Source organism: Leptinotarsa decemlineata, unplaced genomic scaffold (genome assembly GCF_025532065.1).
Source record: "Leptinotarsa decemlineata unplaced genomic scaffold, Ldec_3_MD MMD2_tig00000882_RagTag_RagTag, whole genome shotgun sequence".
In the NCBI taxonomy this organism is placed as follows: Eukaryota; Metazoa; Arthropoda; class Insecta; order Coleoptera; family Chrysomelidae; genus Leptinotarsa; species Leptinotarsa decemlineata.
In genome coordinates this window covers 3,445,172-3,465,346 of record NW_027412556.1, presented here as the reverse complement: position 1 = coordinate 3,465,346, position 20,175 = coordinate 3,445,172, and the positions used below count along the sequence as shown (strand labels likewise).

At 35.2% G+C, this 20,175-nt stretch overlaps 1 protein-coding gene across 1 annotated transcript in view; it reads left to right on the top strand.

Annotated features, from left to right (window-relative positions):
- The window catches only part of jbug (filamin-type immunoglobulin domains fbug), a 109,212-nt gene that overhangs the window by 11,765 nt on the left and 77,272 nt on the right, over window positions 1–20,175 (top strand). The window contains 4 exon segments of the mRNA XM_074174817.1: window positions 12,179–12,421; window positions 14,617–14,840; window positions 17,000–17,141; window positions 18,039–18,202. Of these exon segments, the coding sequence (XP_074030918.1) occupies window positions 12,179–12,421; window positions 14,617–14,840; window positions 17,000–17,141; window positions 18,039–18,202 (773 nt within the window).

Here is a 20,175-nt window from a genome sequence, read left to right as displayed (position 1 = left end):
GGCTTTGCAATTATCATTAGAAGAAAGAATTGAAATTGTAAGAATTTCTGGGGACAATTATCATAGTGAAAGAGAAGCAGCTAGGGTATTTAATCACAGACATCCAAATCGACTTCCCATTGACAGAAGCACCGTCAGTAAAATTAACACTAACCTACACTCAAATGAATGATTTTAAGGGAATATTATCCACAAATCCAGTGGCGTAGTCAGATTTTTATTACAAAACGCTTGCACCACAAATCTCTCACATTACCATATTTTCAGGAGTTATAACTGTAGAACGCATTGAGCTGTTGACTTCGGATTTTCACTGTACAAATTCACTGGTGTTCTACTTGGTGATGACGGTGTTGTCAGATCTCAAATATGTCTATAATCTGAATAAAAATTACAAACAAATACTTTGTTTCCAAAATTGAAGTTGTTGTAACTTCGTTGTTAACAAATATTTTTTAATGAAAATTTGACAGTTTTGATTTATAACGACTACGAATCCAGTGGTGTAGTCAAATTTGAAAACAAAAATTGCCTAATAAACTTTTGCCGTTTTTGACAAACAAAAAAAAACCATAGAGTGCCTTGGAAATGAAACTAAAATTGTGAAAGTTAGTGTCAAGATACAGTTTTTCATGCTTAATATTTCAATAAAAAAAAATTGAGATTGATTGAAAAATGCACATTCTACAGGGGTGGTTCCATTTTAAATGGGTCACACTGTATATATATATATATATATATATATATATATATATATATATATATATATAATATATAATATATATATATAATATATATATATAGATATATACATAAATATGTAATAGATGAGTTACAAATACAAATAAAATAACAATTAGACCTTGGAGTAAAGATTTCACAGCAGGTTAAGAGAATACAAGTCATAGCGGGATGATCACTCACATGTCAACTCATTATTTATATAATTCAGTTGGCAGTTGGCAGTTCTTGAATTCATCGAGAGAATAGAATGCGTTGTTATTAAAAAATACTTTAATGATTCTCTTGAACTTGTTTTTGCTCAAATTTTCAAGATGGGCGGGAAGTTTATTGAAGAGGTTCAAGTCTAGCGAATTTTTGGTCGAGGTAGTGAGTCTGTATCGCGGATCGATCAACTGATTATTCTATTTGAAAAAATCTGTTTTTCCGTTAACCAGCTATCGCACCCCTACGAACGACAACCTTCAGAAGTCGAAACTTGTGCGAGCTAAGGATTAACGAGGTCTTACCTTTTAACGTGTATTATAATTATGCGTATCGGAGTGAGTATGGTAGATACCAATGTTCTTGTGGATCTGTAACAGGGCAAAGTAAGATATTCTCAATGCTTCGAAACAATACTTTTTTCAGTTATCTTAGGAGATAGAGTTGATTAGAAAGTTTAGAGCACAGTTGGTCAACATGACAGTTCCATTTCAAAGAATGATCCGAAGTTATACCCAAAAGTTCAACTTTATTAGCTGAGTTCTCACGACAGTTAGTTGGAATGGAAATCCTTTAGCATTTATTAGGGTTTTGTTCCAATTTGTTTGTTAGAAACCATTCTTTCGCTCTAAACTCCGCCAATTCCATTGAATTTGACAATATTTCATTATTAACATGTGATTCATATATAGTTACACCACTCTGCAAACATCATGCATGATGACAGTGACAAGTTTTGCGGTAGGTCATTGATATATAAAATAAATAGGAGAGGACCTTATACAGACCCTGGGGTACCCCATGTTTGATGATTCGAAACTCTGATTGAGAATCCTGGTATTGCACTGTCTGGAATCTGTGGAGGAGAAAAATTTGTAAGCTGTTCCAGATGATGTAAGCTGATCTTCAGATTATGGGGTGCTGCAAGTTTTTCTGGGTTTTCTTGCAGCTAAAAAAGCAAATGCGCCACTGGAATCAATGAAGACACCCCGGAGCGCCAGTTAATTTTTGTCGTTTCACAATTTCATGATTTGTACAACAAAACATTGATAAAAAAACTTCAAAACTCCTGATTCATTAGCAATTGGTGAAATTCACTATTACCTGCCAGATGAGAATAGAAATGGATTGAATTAAATTTAACTCTCTTCAGTTTCTACAAAGCATTTCAGTTTTATTCCTGGTTACCAAAATATCTCCCCTAGAATTTTGGAAATACAAATTGATTACTGAACATATCTGTTCGGTAAGTTTTTTATTGTTATTTATGGCAACGCGTAGCAATTTCAGACGACATTTTAGTACTGGCAACATAATCAAAGCTTCATGAAAAATACAAGAAATGAATAATTAATTGCTTTTTTACCAGACAATTTTCAACATCTAGGCTTGTTTCATTTCAAGAATATCCTCGATACATGTCAAAAACTTTCATCGAGGGCGAGAAAAACTTCAATTCTGAAGACAAATGCAAATTTTCTCTTCGAAACGAAACGATCAGATTGTGAAGGGGAAAAAACCAGAAAAAGTCAATAATAACCCCATTTCCTCCACAGAAAAATCATTTTGGCTCAAAATGTGATTGTACGAACACGAATAATATTTTTATAAGATCATACCATTTCACACCCGTCCACGAAACCAATGAAGAATTGATAACTTCGTACGTAGACTTGAAGTAATCACATTTATTTTTAGACCTGGCGTCAGGTCGTTAGATGGCCGTAGCCAACGGCATGTTTAATCACCAATTAGGTTCAGCACTTGAGATAACGTTTGTTGGTACTCACATATGCATCGTTATGCGATCGATTTCCTGCAAAATTATATATTCAGTCATTGCAGGTAAAAAGATATATTGCAGGTAAAAAGATACTCCTGTATGGAAAATACGAGAGTGTTTTAAAAAATTCTTAGCCTACTGTCAATTAGAAGAAAACAAAAGTTTTAAATTAAAGGGGTTTATTCTCAGGAAAGATTCGTTTTTGAGAACGAATTACTCGTATTCTTCGGGAAAAAGTCCTTCCTTTTTGGTCGATATACAGTTTTGGGCAAGAGCCGCAAGTCAGCTTATATACTCCTGATCTATCCGAAGTTTTGTCTTTATTGTTTTTAATAAATTCAAGTATACTATTACTTATACTATATATCGCTTCAAATACACCTCACTAACTTTCTTCGAAAGCTTCTGATAATGTATTTTCCATATTCTCTGTTTCACTATCACTGTCGTCATTTAAATCAATGATGAATTTATTTCCGCCATTAATCTGGTAGTGTCCAATCACTATATAGCCTTTTTCAACTAAAATAACTTTTTTAATCCTTTTCTGTCAGTCTTCTTCGATAATTTTAGACACTTCTTTTTTGATTAGCTGTATAACCTTCATATAAAAATTTTCGAAAATTATTTTTATTTCTGACCGGGATATTATGAGCTTATATCGTCATAGTTACGCTATCAATAATGAGGGTCATAACTCCCTTGGGACATTATAGATTTTATAATTCCCTCTACCTTTCACAAGTAAAAAATAGAAATGAAAACTGAACCATATTTTATTTATTCACGTCATTACAAATAATAAATGTACAATTTTGAAATGTTCCCTGAAAATTACTTCCGCCACTGGAAACAATTTTCTTCTTTGTATGGCTGGAGCTTCTGTTCACTACAGTCGAGGTACCTGCCTCTTCTGATGACAAAGTAGACAACATACGCGCCGTTTTATTTCTCAATTCGATGCTATCCTCCAAATACCCCTCCGCCACCGTGGAATAAACACAATTACTACCAAATCTACCGAAAAACATAGAAAATTCCTTACCAGTTCTTGAAAATATGCCAGAAATACAGTTTCAGTGACATCTTTTGGCATAACATTTTTCCGTGTCAGCCAGTCCAGATATATCTTGTATTCTTTTTGGTATACGGCTTCACTTTTCGATGGAATTAATGATTCTCTTGCTTGTTCAGCTTTTTTCAAAATATCCTCCATTATATTTGGGGTAGAAAACACGTTTTCACCGCAAACACAGCTTGATAACAAAGTTCTGTTTATAAACAAGTAACATAGCAATAACCTAGCAACAAGAAAACTCTGCTATAATCAACGGTACCTGATTCAAATATACCGGGAAGGTAATGAATTGGTACATTTTTCCGTTTCAAAAATGAACAAAATTTTATTGAAATCGTTCAGAAATAAAATTATCTATGTACCACGGGAATTAATGAGCCTTAATAACCACAAACTTTGCCATCGGTAATTAAGGCCCTCCTAATTCCCTTGATACATAAATAACTGTTACGCCTGATGCTTTGCTTCAATTTTCCCCAAATCAACTCGATGGGATAGAAAACACAAAAATAGGGGGAAAGTCTCAGTATGGTGTGTCCATACTTTTCAGCAACACTCTCAAGGGCATACAGTTTCTCAAATGATTTTGTCTGTAAAACTTCAAGTATTTGGTTTTTGGTATATAATCTTCAAAATAGAAATTTGTTATCCATCAAAAAACTTTGTATTTCATCTTTTCCTGAATTTTCATTCGGTCGCGAATGATAGGAAACGTTGTCAAGAACTATTACACTATTGGCTCCAAATTTGGGATCAATGTGTTTCCAAACCATTCCTTGAAAATATTAGCTTCCATGTTCTTATGATAGTCAACATTGCAGTCCTCAAGTTTTTTTCCATATGATTTCAAAGAATTCAGAAACCATATATTACTTCCTCTGCAATGCACAATGATTAGTCCCGATCCTTTGTTTGCAGGCATGTTAGGTGTATACATTTTCGAACCATCAGTCTACCCTTTCGTAACTATGTCGTGAGTGTCATACCAAGTTTCGTCCAAGTATAAAATTTGCCGTTGTTGTTGTCTATGTTTAGTTATTTGCTCTAAGTGTTTGTTACGCAATTTCACTATTCTTCTGCTTTCCATAACTGCTTGACGTTTGTTTATTATTCTAAATCTAAATCCTAATTTCTTTATCCAGTTCTGAAGAGTTTTGTCACAACAGCTCACGTTATGGCCGGAAGTATTCAATTTCTTCCTTATGATTTCAGTTGTAGGAATCTCATTGCTTTTGTAACAGTGGTATATCGTTTTTTTTAATGATTTTATTAGATGAACATATAAAGGTTTTGGTAGTCCTGTATCACATCGCGTCTTGCGTTTATAAGATTTGTTTTTGACTATTTTACGTACAGTTGAGAAAGGAATTTCGGTCAAATCTGATGTTACTTGTAAAAGTTTCTTTGCCTCGAAACCAAACTTGAGATGTAGATTCTTATATACATTGAAACATACTCTCTGTGTTTCAGTATTTAAATGCATTCGAATCTTATTCAGTGGTATCTTCTTTTCGCATTGTTCACCATCGCTATTGGAATCACTACACTGGAAAAAGTCTGCGTTGTTATTACACTCGTTATTACTATAAGTACTTGTTCAAGGACGCCACATTTTAAACAGGTAACAAACATTTAAAGTACTTATAACTGCATCAATATCGAATTTCAACACTCAAATCGTGATCAGTTCCTGAACTGAACACGACAGCGATAACCATCCACGCATTCCTCAATTCTTATTAGTCACCATTCAAATTTAATTTTATGACTCTTCAGCCAATCATAAAACTCGGTTAGTAAAAATTTATTCAATACGAACCGCCTAGTCTACAGTCTACGGGGACTAGTTCGGCTTTCTATGTATTGGGTTTTTCTATCTTCGAGAGTGCTGTCACTTTAAATATTCACAATATTGTTTACTTCGACTATACATGAGTGAGTTCCGATATTACAGACCTAACAACAGTTTTCAGTGACACCAATCAAGATGAACCGAATTCGATTTCTCTCAAGGATTATATGAAGCAGTTTCTGTACCGGTGGTATGCCTATATTAGTCTATACTTGAACAGGTTAACAAATATGGAATAGTGTCCCATAATTAATTGAAATGATACGGAGAATGCAGATAATATTTTTAGATGTTGAAAGAGTGTGGGATTATTCGTAGTTTTCAATCTCATTCATACCCACTAGCTAGACTGGAAAAAATTTACTCTGCTGGGTAACGTTTTATAAAAACTATTTTAGAATAGTTGCTGGGCTATAAGGTTTTTTGAATGTTGAAAGGTTATAGAATAGTTTTCAAACACCCAACAATAATTATCTTCAACATTTAGATTATTACGGAAGGTTATTATTTGAAATCGTTTTGACTTTTACATTTTTCGAAAAACGTTATTTTGTTGCTCCATATATTCTCAAAGAGTTGGCCGAGTTTAAGAAGAAAAGCAGCAAATGACGTATCTGAAGTATTTTTTAATCAGATATCACTCAACTCTCATTTCCTTTTGAAATAATTTGGGAGAGGGCACCCCTGTTTAGAGGGTTTTGGCTTTCAGGTTGGTCAAAACTTTTCCCCTTACAATGTCGTGTTTTTAGATTTTTGCAAAGAGTTCTTTCCCTGGCAGTTTACCAACATTATACCTCAAAAATAAATATTCACTTCAAAGGTTATCAATGCCCCAAGACGTTGACTTACTAACCCTGGCCCCAGTCGTGACTGGAGCCAGGTGATATTTTCATTTGATGATGTAATTTCAAACTGAACATGTCTTACCGTAATGTTGATGCAGAGTTTATGACTATCTCGATGTGTAACCGTTACGGAAATTCGTTGAGGAATCGGTTATGGTGCTAAATCTCTCTTACGGTAATTTTGTTTTAATCTTTCGACTGAGTAGGTTATATTTTTATGGCCCACTTTGGGAAAACATTTCCATGAACATTATTTCAGTAGGGAAGAGTAGAATTGTAACTTCTGTCTCAGAATTAATGTTAGAAAACTGAGTAAGAGTCGTCAGGATATAATAATAATAATAAATGGGCTTTGTTCATTGACATACATTATTTATAAAGAAGAAGTAGATACAAAAATCAATGAAAGGGCGAAGTTTTGCAACTGAACCTAGGGGATAGCATGTATTATATAAAAATATAAAAATAATTACCTAGTATACATTAGTAGGTGTGTTGTTCATGAATCTTTGTAAAACTAAGAAAAAAACAAAGGTTATAAATTTCAAAGTGAATATTAAAATTCTATTCAGCTCAAATAATAACCAAAGCAAATAATAAATATTAAGCTATAATATATAGCAAAACATACACAAAAGTGAGACAAAGGGAAAACCATATGAGCAAGGCGTAACATGAATCCAGAAGACTTCAGATATGTTTTCAACTTTATCTTGAAATGATATATGGAGTAGTGTCTAAATTCACTGGGCAGAGCGTTATATTGTTTGATAGAGTTGTAAATAAAACTACGAGAAAAGCAGGTCGAGTGTTTTGGAATAATAAAAGTGTGACGGTTTCATGTCCTCCAATTATTCTGAGATTTGAAAGTTTTATATCTTTCATATATATAATTTGGCTTTTTGTAAATGAGGAATTTATGTGTATAGACGAGTAGGTGGAACTGCCAGGTTTTAGCCAACCTGACTCCTCGAACTTGGAGGATATATGGTCGAATTTTTTCACACCATAAGAAAGACGAATGCAATTGTTTTGTACTTTTTATAAGCGATTTACATAAGTTTGTATCGAAACAGGCAAAGTTTCAGGTTTCGCAAAGTTTCAACTTCAATTTGGAAGTCATAATATCTCTACTTTGATAAAGTTGACGTAAGATACTGTACGAGCTACGACAAAGTGAATTTATATGTTTGTTAAATCTCAGATCAGCATCTAGCCACAAACCCAAGTTCTTGCTTTCTGTAATTATTTGTGGTGAGTCTTGTCCAAGTTGGATTTCAGTTCTTCCTTCAATTTCCCGTCTTTCGTGTTTCGGGCCAAAAAGTATCAGCTGAGATTCTTTTGGATCCAATTTCAGGTTATGGGCTTCAGATAGATCCAGTAACTTTTGTGGATCGCTGTTAATTTTTTCCATAGCCACCTGCCAGTTACTTGGAGGAAATCGATAATATAACTGAGTGTCATCTGCATAATGATGAACTGTGCAATGATCAATTATTCTATGGAAATCAGATATATATAGAGGGAACTGAATGGGGCCAAGGATAGAGCCCTGAGGTACTCCATAGTCAACAGGTAAAGCTCTAGACCACTTTCCATCCAGACATACTGACTGAGTCCTATTTCTGAGATAACTTTTCGATAGATCTACAGTCCCTTCACTAAATCCGAGAAATGACATTTACCCACACAGAATATTGTAGTCTAATGTATCGGATGCTTTACTGTAGTCCAAGAGTACCAAGCCAGTTACTCCATTATCTGTTACTTTGAATAAATCTTGGGTGATGTTGACAAGAGCGGTGGTACTGCTATAGAATATAGAATGTACGGAATCCAGGTTGAAAATTTGATATTAAATCATTATTATATATAAAATAATCAATTTGATGTTTCAGAATCCGCCCGAACACCTTAGATAGGATAGGCAGTTTGCTAATTGGCCTTAAATGAGACAATTCAGTTGGATTTTCACATTTTGGCAAAAGGAGTACAATTGCATGTTTCCATGCAGAAGAAAAATGATTTGTTCCTATAGAGGAATTGAATATGTGTGTTATGTGGTTGATAAGATAATTTTCAATATACTTCAACACAATGAAATGCTGTGAGATCCAGCACAGTTACTTTTCATACCACTGATATATTGTTGAGGCTGGACTGGTGTCACTCTGCGAAAATTCAATCTAGGTCTATTATAGGTCTGAGTATATCTTTCAATGAGTGTTTCTCAATATGATCTATATTGATTCCTAAATTATTGGTCTTATTGAACAAGCTGGAATTTCACCATCAGTCATACATCAATCATTTCTTGGTTAGGAGTTCAAAGAGACACACTGGGCTGTTTGAAATGACACATTTGTCCCTGTTCCTAATTATCATGCCCCACTTTATCAATATCGACTTTCAAAGACATCAAAAAGTCTAGTTTCGCGTAATAGTTTTTTGAAATTTCAAGCAATATTCATTTATATTGATGCCATTCTCCAAAACTGCACTGTTGAATGTTAGATATTGAAACCTCAGTTATCTGATAGAAAAGAGATGTTGAATGTGAGATATCGAAAAAGAATGATATATCAAACATACCAAGACCATAATAGTCGGCAATGAGAACTTGAATTTGTGCAGAAAAACAAATCATTTTCATTCGAAATGGAAATGAATCAATAATATAGGCTAGAGAAATAATGGAAAAGTACTACTGCATGTGAATTCGTTTTTTTTTGTCTCGTTCTTTCTCTTTGTAAGAAAAACAACTAGATTTTACAGTGAGATTTCCACTAAACAGTTTCACAAAAACGCAATACGTGTTTCGTTATACAATAGCTTCGTCAGATGTGTCTTTAAACGTGTGAAAATCTCAGGAAGCAGATCGTGTAAGGACAGTCCACTGCCGAACACGTAACATACATCGCTTTACCTATATAGCAGGGAGCGGATTGAGTAAGGTCGATCGTTTTACGAACACTCAACAAAAATCACCAGAAGAAGACAAATGAGACTTTGTCGAAACGTTGTAAGATCAATCCTAGCGAGGATAATAACACAAAGCACGGATCAAAACCCGAACATCATTCGGTTTGTCACATTAAGTTTCGTGACATTTTAAACAATAAAACAAAGTTACTATGTTTTTTTATTAACCCAAAACTTCAGGTTTCTAACTTCAAAACTGACGAAATTCAATACAATATTTGAAGCTTTATTTTTCCTCTAGAGGGTGGAAATTCCTGATTCTCTTTTTTGATGCTTATTTATGCTATACAAAGAACCTACCTACATATTTCATTATTCTAGGTTCAATAGCTTCGCCTGTACGTTCATTTAAGAACGGGCAACAGCTAGTAATTATTATTTTTACTTTGAAAATATAGTAACAACAAAAATATGCCAACTGCACTAAGTAATGAATAGCTAGCCAGGATAGCTCTCAGGGAGCAAGAATTTTTCTGACTTACTTAGTACTTATCATTATATTATGACCCAAATTGCAGAAAACTTTTGTGAATTTTAGCCTGTATGTTATTCTGATATAAGATATACAGAGTGGTCCAACGAAAAGTATGCACCTTGCTTTTCTCCTTTTTTTGTAACTCAACGCAAAAATGCTCGGACAGGTCAATTTTGCTTTCAAGGGGACACATTTTAGATGTATTTTTCTACCTGTGCCTAGCGAGGGTGAGTAACTACCCTAAAATTTTAAATGGAAAGTGGGGTCAAGTGATATATTATTTGAAAGGGCACAAAATTATCTTTTCAATGATACCTAATTTGTTATATTTCACTGAAACATGTAGGTGAAGAAAAACAACTACAACCTAGTACTTTGACATGTGTAATTGACTTAGTAGAATCCCACTTCAGCAAGTGCTAAAAATGTGACCCATTTGCTTCCATACAATAATACAGATTTTGTTAAAATCTATTCCTAACATTCTGTAGCATATCAGGTGTTATACTTCTGCACTCTGCTGTAATTCGTTGGCGAAGATTTTCTATGGACTCGGGCTGCGTAGCAAAACATTTATTTTTCAAGTGTCCCCAAAGGAAAAAGTCTAAAGGCGATAAATCAGGTGACCTGGCAGACCATTAGATGGGGCCTCTCCTTCCAATCCACCGTCCAGGAAACCGGTCATCTAAAAACTCTCTTACCGGAGCAACATAGTGAGGAGGTGCTCCATCTTGCTGGAAATGAAGCCGATCATCATTATGATTTTGGTCATTTTCAATTATTTCTGTTATGAGAGGAAAAATTGTATCTTCAAGTATGTTCAGGTAGACCTTACCAGTTGAATTTCCAGGAATAAAAAGTGGCCCTACGATATGACTACCTAATATGCCACACCAGACATTGATTTTTTGAGGGTACTGGCTATGGACCTCTCGGAATAAGTGTGCGTCCAAAAAAAATGTACTCTCATCGGAAACGCACGTGTTGAATGATAGGTGCGGATCATCAATTAGTAGCTAGCTCAGTTGTTCACAAAATTGCAGCCTTCTATCAGGATCATCTTCATTGAGTTCCTGTACTAATTTGATTTTGTACGGATGAAATTTATAGGCTTTTAATATCCGTATTATGGACGAACGGGAGACACCTGAGGCTGCAGCAAGCTGACGGGTACTTTGAGTATGATCCAATTCAACATGTCCCAAAACAGCGACTTCCACTGCTTCATTTCTGATCGATTTCCGTGGCTGGTGTTTCACATCACAGACAGATCCGGTATCGACAAACTTTTGGACTAACTTGGAAATCATTCACATTTTTCCCGGGATGACTGTTATTAAAGAGGCGAGCAGTAAGTCTAGCACAACTATTATGATGATAATAAAGTTTAACAATTTCAACTCGTTCAGGAATGGAATAAACCATTTTTACAGTAAAGTTGAAATAATTTCAAAAGCAACCGAACTGACTCAATGAACGTTTGCCTAAATTTTTTTGTACACTAATCTGCTGTTGTTATTTGAACCAAAAAACGCAAGAGAGAAATTGAGGAATGTAGTAGTGATAATAATGCCGTTTTTTCCGCATTTTCATTAACACCAAAAATATCGAGTAAATGTTCTTGCTTTTTTATAACTATTCAAGTAAATACAACAAATTAGGTATCATTGGAAAGAGGATTTTGTGCCCTTTCAAATGATATATCACTCGACCCCACTTTCCATTTAAAATTTTAGGGTTGTTACTCACCCTCGCTAGGGGGTTGAAGGCACAGGTAGAAAAATACATCTAAAATGTGTCCCCTCAAAAACAAAATTGACCTGTCCGAGCATTTTTTCGTTAAGTTACAAAAAAAGGAGAAAAGCAAGGTGCATACTTTTCGTTGAACCACTCGATATAAGTCGTTAAGGCGTCAACATACATATATACATACACACATATATACATCCATCCTCACAAACTTTCAAATTTATGTCACTATAGATTATAAACTATATTATAAAATAATTCTATATATACTCGTAGCTACAAGTATTATCCATTTTCTTCATTATATCTACATTCTACTGTATTTTGTATATTAAATAACAATATCATTCGCAAATAATATAGTAGATCTTTATTTTATTTCAAGTTACCTCATAAGTAATTTAAATAGTCAACTCATTGATTCGTGATAGTATTATCATGCTTTTTAACTTTCAATTTTGTTCTTCAGGAAACGTAGATATCGTAAACGGAAACTTGAAACTCATATTAGGACTAATATGGTCGCTCATTGTAAGATACCAAATAGGCAGATCCAAATTCCCACCAAGAAAATTAATGCTGGCATGGCTTCAAGCAGTCCTTCCAGAATGCAAAGTGCACAATCTCACCACAGACTGGAATTCTGGAATACTCCTATCAGCTTTGATAGACTACTGCCGACCGGGACTTTTTTCACATTGGAGACAATTAGGTGAGTTCAATAGATTGTAGATCATGCATAAAGATAGGTTAGGTTAGGTTTAAATTGAGTTGGTCTATTCGACCCTCCACCGCAACCCGCAAGGGTTTATTGTGGCTCACACCTATTCACACTCGACCAAATAAACCCAGCTTCTCAACGAAGCCGATTTGTTTGTATGGTGAGTGGTCTGTCAGGTCAGATGGTAAGAGTTCGGCTCTGCCGAACTCTGGAGAATTGATTCGGTGCCCAGTGGGGCAGGCACAAAGTATGTGCCGTGCTATTTCATTATTTTCGAAACAGAGGCGACACACACTGTCTACCGACAGTCTGAGTCTCTCCATATGATGATGCAAATGACAGTGACCTGTAAGAAGGCCTGTTAGATATCGTAGTTTGTCCCTACTGTAGTCCAACAACTGTTTGGTATCAAGCTTCGAAGGGTGAATAAACGCCATGGAGTGAGCCGATCCTGGAAGATTCTGCGGAAGTCCATGGATCGTCCTGCCATCCAGATATTCAATCTTTGATTGGCAAAGCCTAAAGCGATGCCAATAAAAGGTTCTGGTCCGATGAAGCTGCTTGTAGGACCCTTGCAAGGGAGTCAGCAGCTTCATTGCCTTCCAGGTCAGTATGGCTAGGAACTCTGGACAATCTGTTGCTTGGTATAAGACAAGAGTTTCCAACGCCGCTTGACTGTCCGAAAATATTTTTATTAACTTGTGTATGAGGTTGGATTATTCCAATCTATCCGCACATAATTCTATAGCGTAAATTTCCACTTGAAATATAGTCGCATATGTCCCTAGGCAGGTTGATACCTCTCTCCTGGGTCTCTGCGACTGAAAACACCTGCACCAGAACCTGAAGGTGATTTTGATCCATCTGTGAACCAACAACTATCTGCTCTTAATATTTCTTTCTCCTGGAGGATCCGGTCCTCTCTACTCGGAAACAGTACTTAATAAGGCAGTTCGTAGTTGACAGTTTGAGGCATAAAGTCAGAGGTCATGTTCAGAATCCTGTGACTTCCAGTATCAACCAACAGTCTGTTGCACTCTGCATTAAATTGATTTGTGCAATTTGCAATGTGCTTACAAGTCTATATGCAGTCCATCTATCCTCTTTCTCCAGAAAAATGTGGAGAGGAGGTAGATCTAGAAGGATCTCCATAACCGTCTCTGTAAGCCAGAGAGCTTCGCCTGGGCTGTTTTTTGTAAACCTTTCGGCCACCAGGCAATTGCACCATAAGTGTTCATTGGTCCGACAATCATCACATAAGTCGAATGGATTTGTTTGGGACCTAAATCACAAGGTCTACCACAAATCCTTCGACATGTTTTAGGGGTTTGATAAGAGACGATAAAATACCATCCGTGAAAGTAACCCTATTTTAAATCTATTAGCTAATCATGGATGTTGGTTTATTACCTAAGTTCAAGATGTAATAAGTTTTTTATCATACCAAATAACCAAATAAATAGTCAAATAATATCAATTGAATCCATGATCTCCATAAGAAATTCCGATTCGCCATTGCTGTGTTATAGTTTGGTTTGTATCAATCGAATCTTATAATTACAATAACAACGTATGGATCATCAGAAAACAACTACTCCCCTTCCTTATACCACGGAGAGCGTTGGATTATATCCTAGAGGTGTAAATGCAGATGGAGCGATGATAAATATGTTGTTTGTCGTTCGCTTCACCCAGGTTCGAGGAATGATACTCTGAAACAAATTCAATTTTTGATTATGGGAAATTATAGGCTTTATGATGATGCTGGACACTACCTTGCACTGACGAGAGGTCAAATAGTCCGAAACCTGTGTGCCCGTTCCAAAAATTGAAAATCGATTCCGGTAGAGGTATCGACAACAGCATATGCAGGAAATACTTCTGTGAAGAATCCTGCACTGGTATCTGTCAGATATAATCCAATGCCCTTGGTGGTAATAGCCAAGGGAGTAGCCAGTCTCAACTCATCTAGAGCGTAGATGAGTTGAGACTGGTTACTCCCTTGGCTAATACCACAAAGGACATTCTCAACTCATCTACAGCGTAGATGAGTTGAGACTGGCCTGAACGAACTGTTCTTCCAGATGATTTGATTAATTGAAGTGGATTTTCTCCGGCAGATATTTCTGGCAGTATCAACTTTGCTTTATCAAAACCCAGTCAGAATAATATTTTTTTTTTCACAGATAAAAATAATGGCATAGAGAACTGCCGCCGTGCCATGGATATCGCTCAACGTGACTTGGGTATTCCCGCAGTTCTGGAACCAGAATACCTGGCTTCACCTTGGTTGGATGAACTATCAGGAATGACGTATCTTTCGTATTTCATGAAACCAGGTTCGCCAGGTTTCCATGCTACACTGAGATGGGTCAACTCGCGTTTAGAACGATCCATTACTAATTTCACTGTGAGTAGATGTTGAGAAATATACAATGGTAAGAAATCGTTATTAAAAACTGATTACTTCTGAAAAAATCTCAGACCCACGATGCGTGGGAGTGTGAGCAAAGGATTAACGATGTCTCACCTATAAAGCGCGATTCATAACAGGTCTATTCATATTTTAAAATAATGTTTTCTTAATGTAGATTCCAATTTTCAATAGAGCCATTTTCAAATCTCAGGTAATGAAAATACGATTGCGACCAACTTTGAACGGTTGATGGATATGCGTTGGTTGCATTAGCGTATTGTTTTGTTGTAGTTCTAATTTTCTGAATTATATCAGTAGTTCCAAATCGAAATCGATTTTTAAAAACGCTTATATAAAAACGTGAGTCGCAATACAAAACCTTTCTCAAGCGTTTTATACGTGTTGCTACAAAACGCTTGAGGAAGCGGTTATTAAAGCCGCATAGTAAAAAAAACGTTTTTATACGCTTTTTTCATGAACACGCTTAAGAAAGCTATTGTATAGCGAAACACGTTTCAAAAAGCGTTTTTATAAAAACGTTCGAAAAACGTTTTATTGGACAGTTCACAAAACTGCGATAACTGTTTTGCTATACGACAGTTTTCTCGACCGTTTTTATAATCAAGCGAATGAAAATTAGTTCCGCTATAGGTTAGCTTTTTCAAACGTATTTAAAAAACTCGTATAAAAACATGTTTCGCTATATAATAGCTTTCCCAAGCGTTATAAAAACGCATATGAAAACGCTGGAAAGAGCTATTGTATACAGAAACGCGTTTTTATACGTCTTCATATGCATTTCTATGAAAACGTTCGAGAAAGCTAATGTTTAGGGAAACACGTGTTGCGGTTTTGTCAACCGTCCAGTGAAAATCTCAAATACACTATAATTTGAATATGTTGTATATTTTCATCAAACAATTACACCACACACAACCTCGTTTTGAACCTCTTCATGTTTTCAAATAACCTTCATTGTGGGTTGTTCAATGGTCAGTTTTCAAAACCACGACATCTTTTGCCATGCAATAGTTTCCTCAAGCGTTATAAAAACACGTAAAAAACGCCTGAGAAAGATATATAGCGAAACAAGTTTTCATATGGGTTTTCATAAAAACGCTTGAGAAAACTATTGTACAGCGATACACGTTTTTATAAGCGTATACAAACGCTTGAGAAATCTATTGTGAAGCGAAACACGTTTTTATAGGCATATAGAAACACTTGGGAAATATATTTTATGGCAAAACACGTTTCGATACACGTTTTTATAAATACGCTCAAGAAAGCTATTGTATAACGAAACTCGTTTTTATACAATTTTTGATAAAAATTCTCAAGAAAGTTATTGGATATACGCGTTTTTATAAAAACGCTCGAGAAAGCTATTGTATAGCTAGTCTCGTCTTTATATACCTTCTTATAAAAACGATTGAGAAAGCTATTGTATAGCAAAACTCGTTTTCATACAAATTTTAATAAAAACGCTCAGGAATGTTATTGCACGACTAAACACGTTTTTATAAGCGTATAAAAACGCTTGAGAAAACGATTGTGTCGCGAAATACATTTTTATAGGTGTATATATAAAAAACACCTGAAAAAGCTATTACACAGCGAAACACGTTTTTATACTCATTTTTTATAAATACGCTAGAGAAAGCTATTTCATAGCGAAACTTGTTTTTATACAATTTTTAATGAAAACGCTCGAGGAAGTTATTGCATCACACGTTTCTATACACGTTTTTAATAATACCCCAAAGAAAGCTATTGTATAGCGAATCTCGTTTTTATAAATACGCTTGAGAAAACTATTGTATAGCGAATCATGTGTTGTGTTTTCGTAAAACTGTTCGTTAAAAGTCTCACAATGAAGTGTTTCCTGAATACGTTATAAATTCTCGTCGAGTATCGGCCAATCACCTATCTTTTGATAATGTTGAAACTGGGTTTACATATACAGGGTGGGGCACCCCATATATGGGGTAACCCACCCTGTATGAAACATAATTATCAACTGTTAATTTTGAATCACTTTTTGACATTCGTCGAATATATTTTGTACAAATAGGTCAACTCAATTCACAACCTACAATTCAGTAGCATATGACGTTTTTTCAATACTGAGTACATGGAATTTTCTTTTTCAGAGTGATTGGAATGATGGAAAAGTCATAAGCGAGATCATACGATCACTAGGAGGTTCAGCTACAGCTCCAGAAAAATTGAAAAATGATCCTGCTTACTGGGAGGCTAACCTGAGTCAAGCTCTAGAATCTGGAAAGAGAATGGGTTTGTATTATCAAAGAGATATTCTTCTGAAATTTCAATATAATGAAAGATCCGATCAAGAAATTTTTCCTTAACTTAATGGAAGGCAATATTATAACTCATAAAATGAACATTGAATCAATCCAGAAGAGATTTGAAATCAAGAAAAGGTTGCAACCATATAATTATTTATATGTAACGTTATTTTTGATTGACTTGAAGCTTTGTTCCCATTTGGGTTTGAATGAACTGAAATCAAGATGAAATGTTTCAAATATAACGGTAATATAACAACTTCAACCTACGAGAGGATCACCAAGAAGAAGATCAAATATTCCCTTCGAAGATGATCACTTGGTGATCGAAACACGTGTTGAGGTGTTAAAAATAACGGTTTGGTTTTGGGATTACCACACCAAAGGTTCCAAACAGTGCATTAGAAGAAAATCGGATGAGTTATAGTCAATTTATCATAAGCATCTATTGGAAACACTTTTCTGTATCAACACAAAAATACTGTTACCTCAGGGCTAGTACTAGAGTGCCACTAAGATTCAGCCAAAGCTTCAGTAGATATTAACAATATCCTGAGGTGGATTAAAGGACACGACAGAAGTAAAGGTAATCGCATTGCCGACTCTTCAGCCAAGGAAGCGACTGGACTAAGAATTTTAGGACCCAGTCACACTTACGGCCTGATGACTTCGACAATTGCGGAACTAGCCAAACGTCATACCCATGCTCAATCCCTAAAGAGATGGGATGAAATCAAATGATGCAATCTTGTCAGGATCACCCTTGGCCTAAGTCAGCATCATCAGGAGATAACTCAGACTTTGTGAGCTCCTGATGATGCTAAATCGCGTTCAGAGACAGTATTTTTGTTCTGTTGAGTAAAAAAATGTTATTCTTCCTCAGGCGTGCAACCTGTGTTGTCAGCAAGGGATATGGCTGACAAAAACGTGGAACATCTAGGTGTAATGGCGTATGCTGCTCACTATCAATGGGTACCTGAAAGACCTCCTCTGAATGATCTCATCAATGCCACACTCAATTCAACGTCAGGAAGAGTTGGAGAGCAGGTAAGAGAGAACAGTTGATTATTGAAGATGATTCGGTTTGATCGTGAAATTGTTAAATTCGATGGAGTTGAACTGAAAAAAATTTTATTTCTCTCAATGACAACTGTGATATTGAGAGATCCAAATCAATTATAAATTCAAATATTAGATATTTCTGGAGTTATTTATTGGAGAAATTAGGAGAACAAAAAAGATTTTAAACTTTTGGGATGAATAAAACAACATGATTATTTTTCCACAAAAGGAAGCGTTAGTTATCCTGTCTATCGACATATACAGGGTCCTGCAACAGTGGCGCGGTGTTCCATATCTCTATATAGGAAGCAAATAGGAATCTAATTTTCTATAATATTACCTTATTGCTCGAGCTCGACAAAATAAAAATATTGGCGGTCACACAGGGTGTTCGATTTTTTCTGGGCGGATCCCAACTGTGTCTTTTTAAATGGCAACCTATATTTTTTATCGCTTTTTCGGTTTCTTCATAGAAAATAAAATAAACTTTATGTATATCTGCACTTCGAAAATATTGACGGTTTTCGAGATATCTAGCATGACAGGTTTTTTTTTCCAATATTCGTCACTCAGAATATATGAAATTATAAAGTGGTGCCAAGTCCCGTTGAAATTTTTTTTTGGTCGAATATTCTACATTGGTAACTCTCTCAAACGATATATCTGAAATCGACCTGTGATATACAGGGTATGAAAAACCGCTTGCCAAATATTGTAAATGAAAATTTGCAAAATCTTCCTTATATTAAATGGAACACCCTGTATATTATTGATCCATAAGAAGCGCCAACGAAACCTCTACAAATTTCATTAAGTATTCCCTATGGCTAAGTTCAATAGTTTTTCTTAAATGAGCATTTCTTTCGAAAAATGGTCATTTTTTCAAAGCGAAATCCATTTGACGACTGATAAAAATATACGAAAGATATCTTGTTTCAATTTTGTACATTAGAAGGTGTCCAAACAAATATTTTTTAACGAAATAAATGTATGTACCTATCACTTTTTGCTAAATGGAAAATTATTTTTTCATTGGATGCAGAATTTCACTCATAAATCGTGCAATATCAAACCAAACAAGTTGAAAGAAAGAAACATTATGAATAACTATTTTTTTCATGTTATTATATTCATTCAGAGCTTGAGTTCTAGATATTCAAATTTGTCAACTGGCAAATTACAAAACTACAAAAGGGAGAGTTTAATTAAGGTTGATAATGAAACTTTTATAAAATATGTTCAACATGTCTTCCATTTTCTTGAATGCAGAGCTGAAGTCTATGTTTGAAAGACTGTTCTACCCTGCGCAAGACAGCTGGTGTAATGCTGCGAAAAGCATTCGTTATTCTAAGTCGCATATTTTCGGGAGAAGTTGGTGGCTCAACGTAAACCATATTTTTTATGTATCCCCATAAGAAAAAATCTAGTTTCGTCAAATCTGGTGATCTAGCGGGCCACCGTACAGGCCCATTCCGTCCTATCCATTTATTGGGAAATACTTCATTTAGATGATCTCTCACTTCTGCCGAATAGTGAGCAGGTGCACCATCATGTTGTAACCACATTCTATTGCGGAGGTCAAGAGGAAAATCATCTAACAAACCTGGTAAATCATTTCGTAAGAAATTGAGATACATTGCACCATTCATATGTCCCTCAAAAAGTATGGACCAATTACATATTCTCCAATGATGCCTCCCCAGACATTTATCGACCACCTATGTTGATAATCCACCTGTCTCAATAAGTGAGGATTTTCTGTCGCATAATAATGGTAATTATGTCGATTTACAAATCCATTTTTATGGAATGTCGATTCATCCGACCATAAAATATTATTGAAAAAATTCCTGTCTGATTCACCTAATATGAAAATCATATCAATCAAATCACTTTTTGATAACAACATTCTGATGAAATTATACCGACAGTTCAACTTCACGATTGACTACAAATTT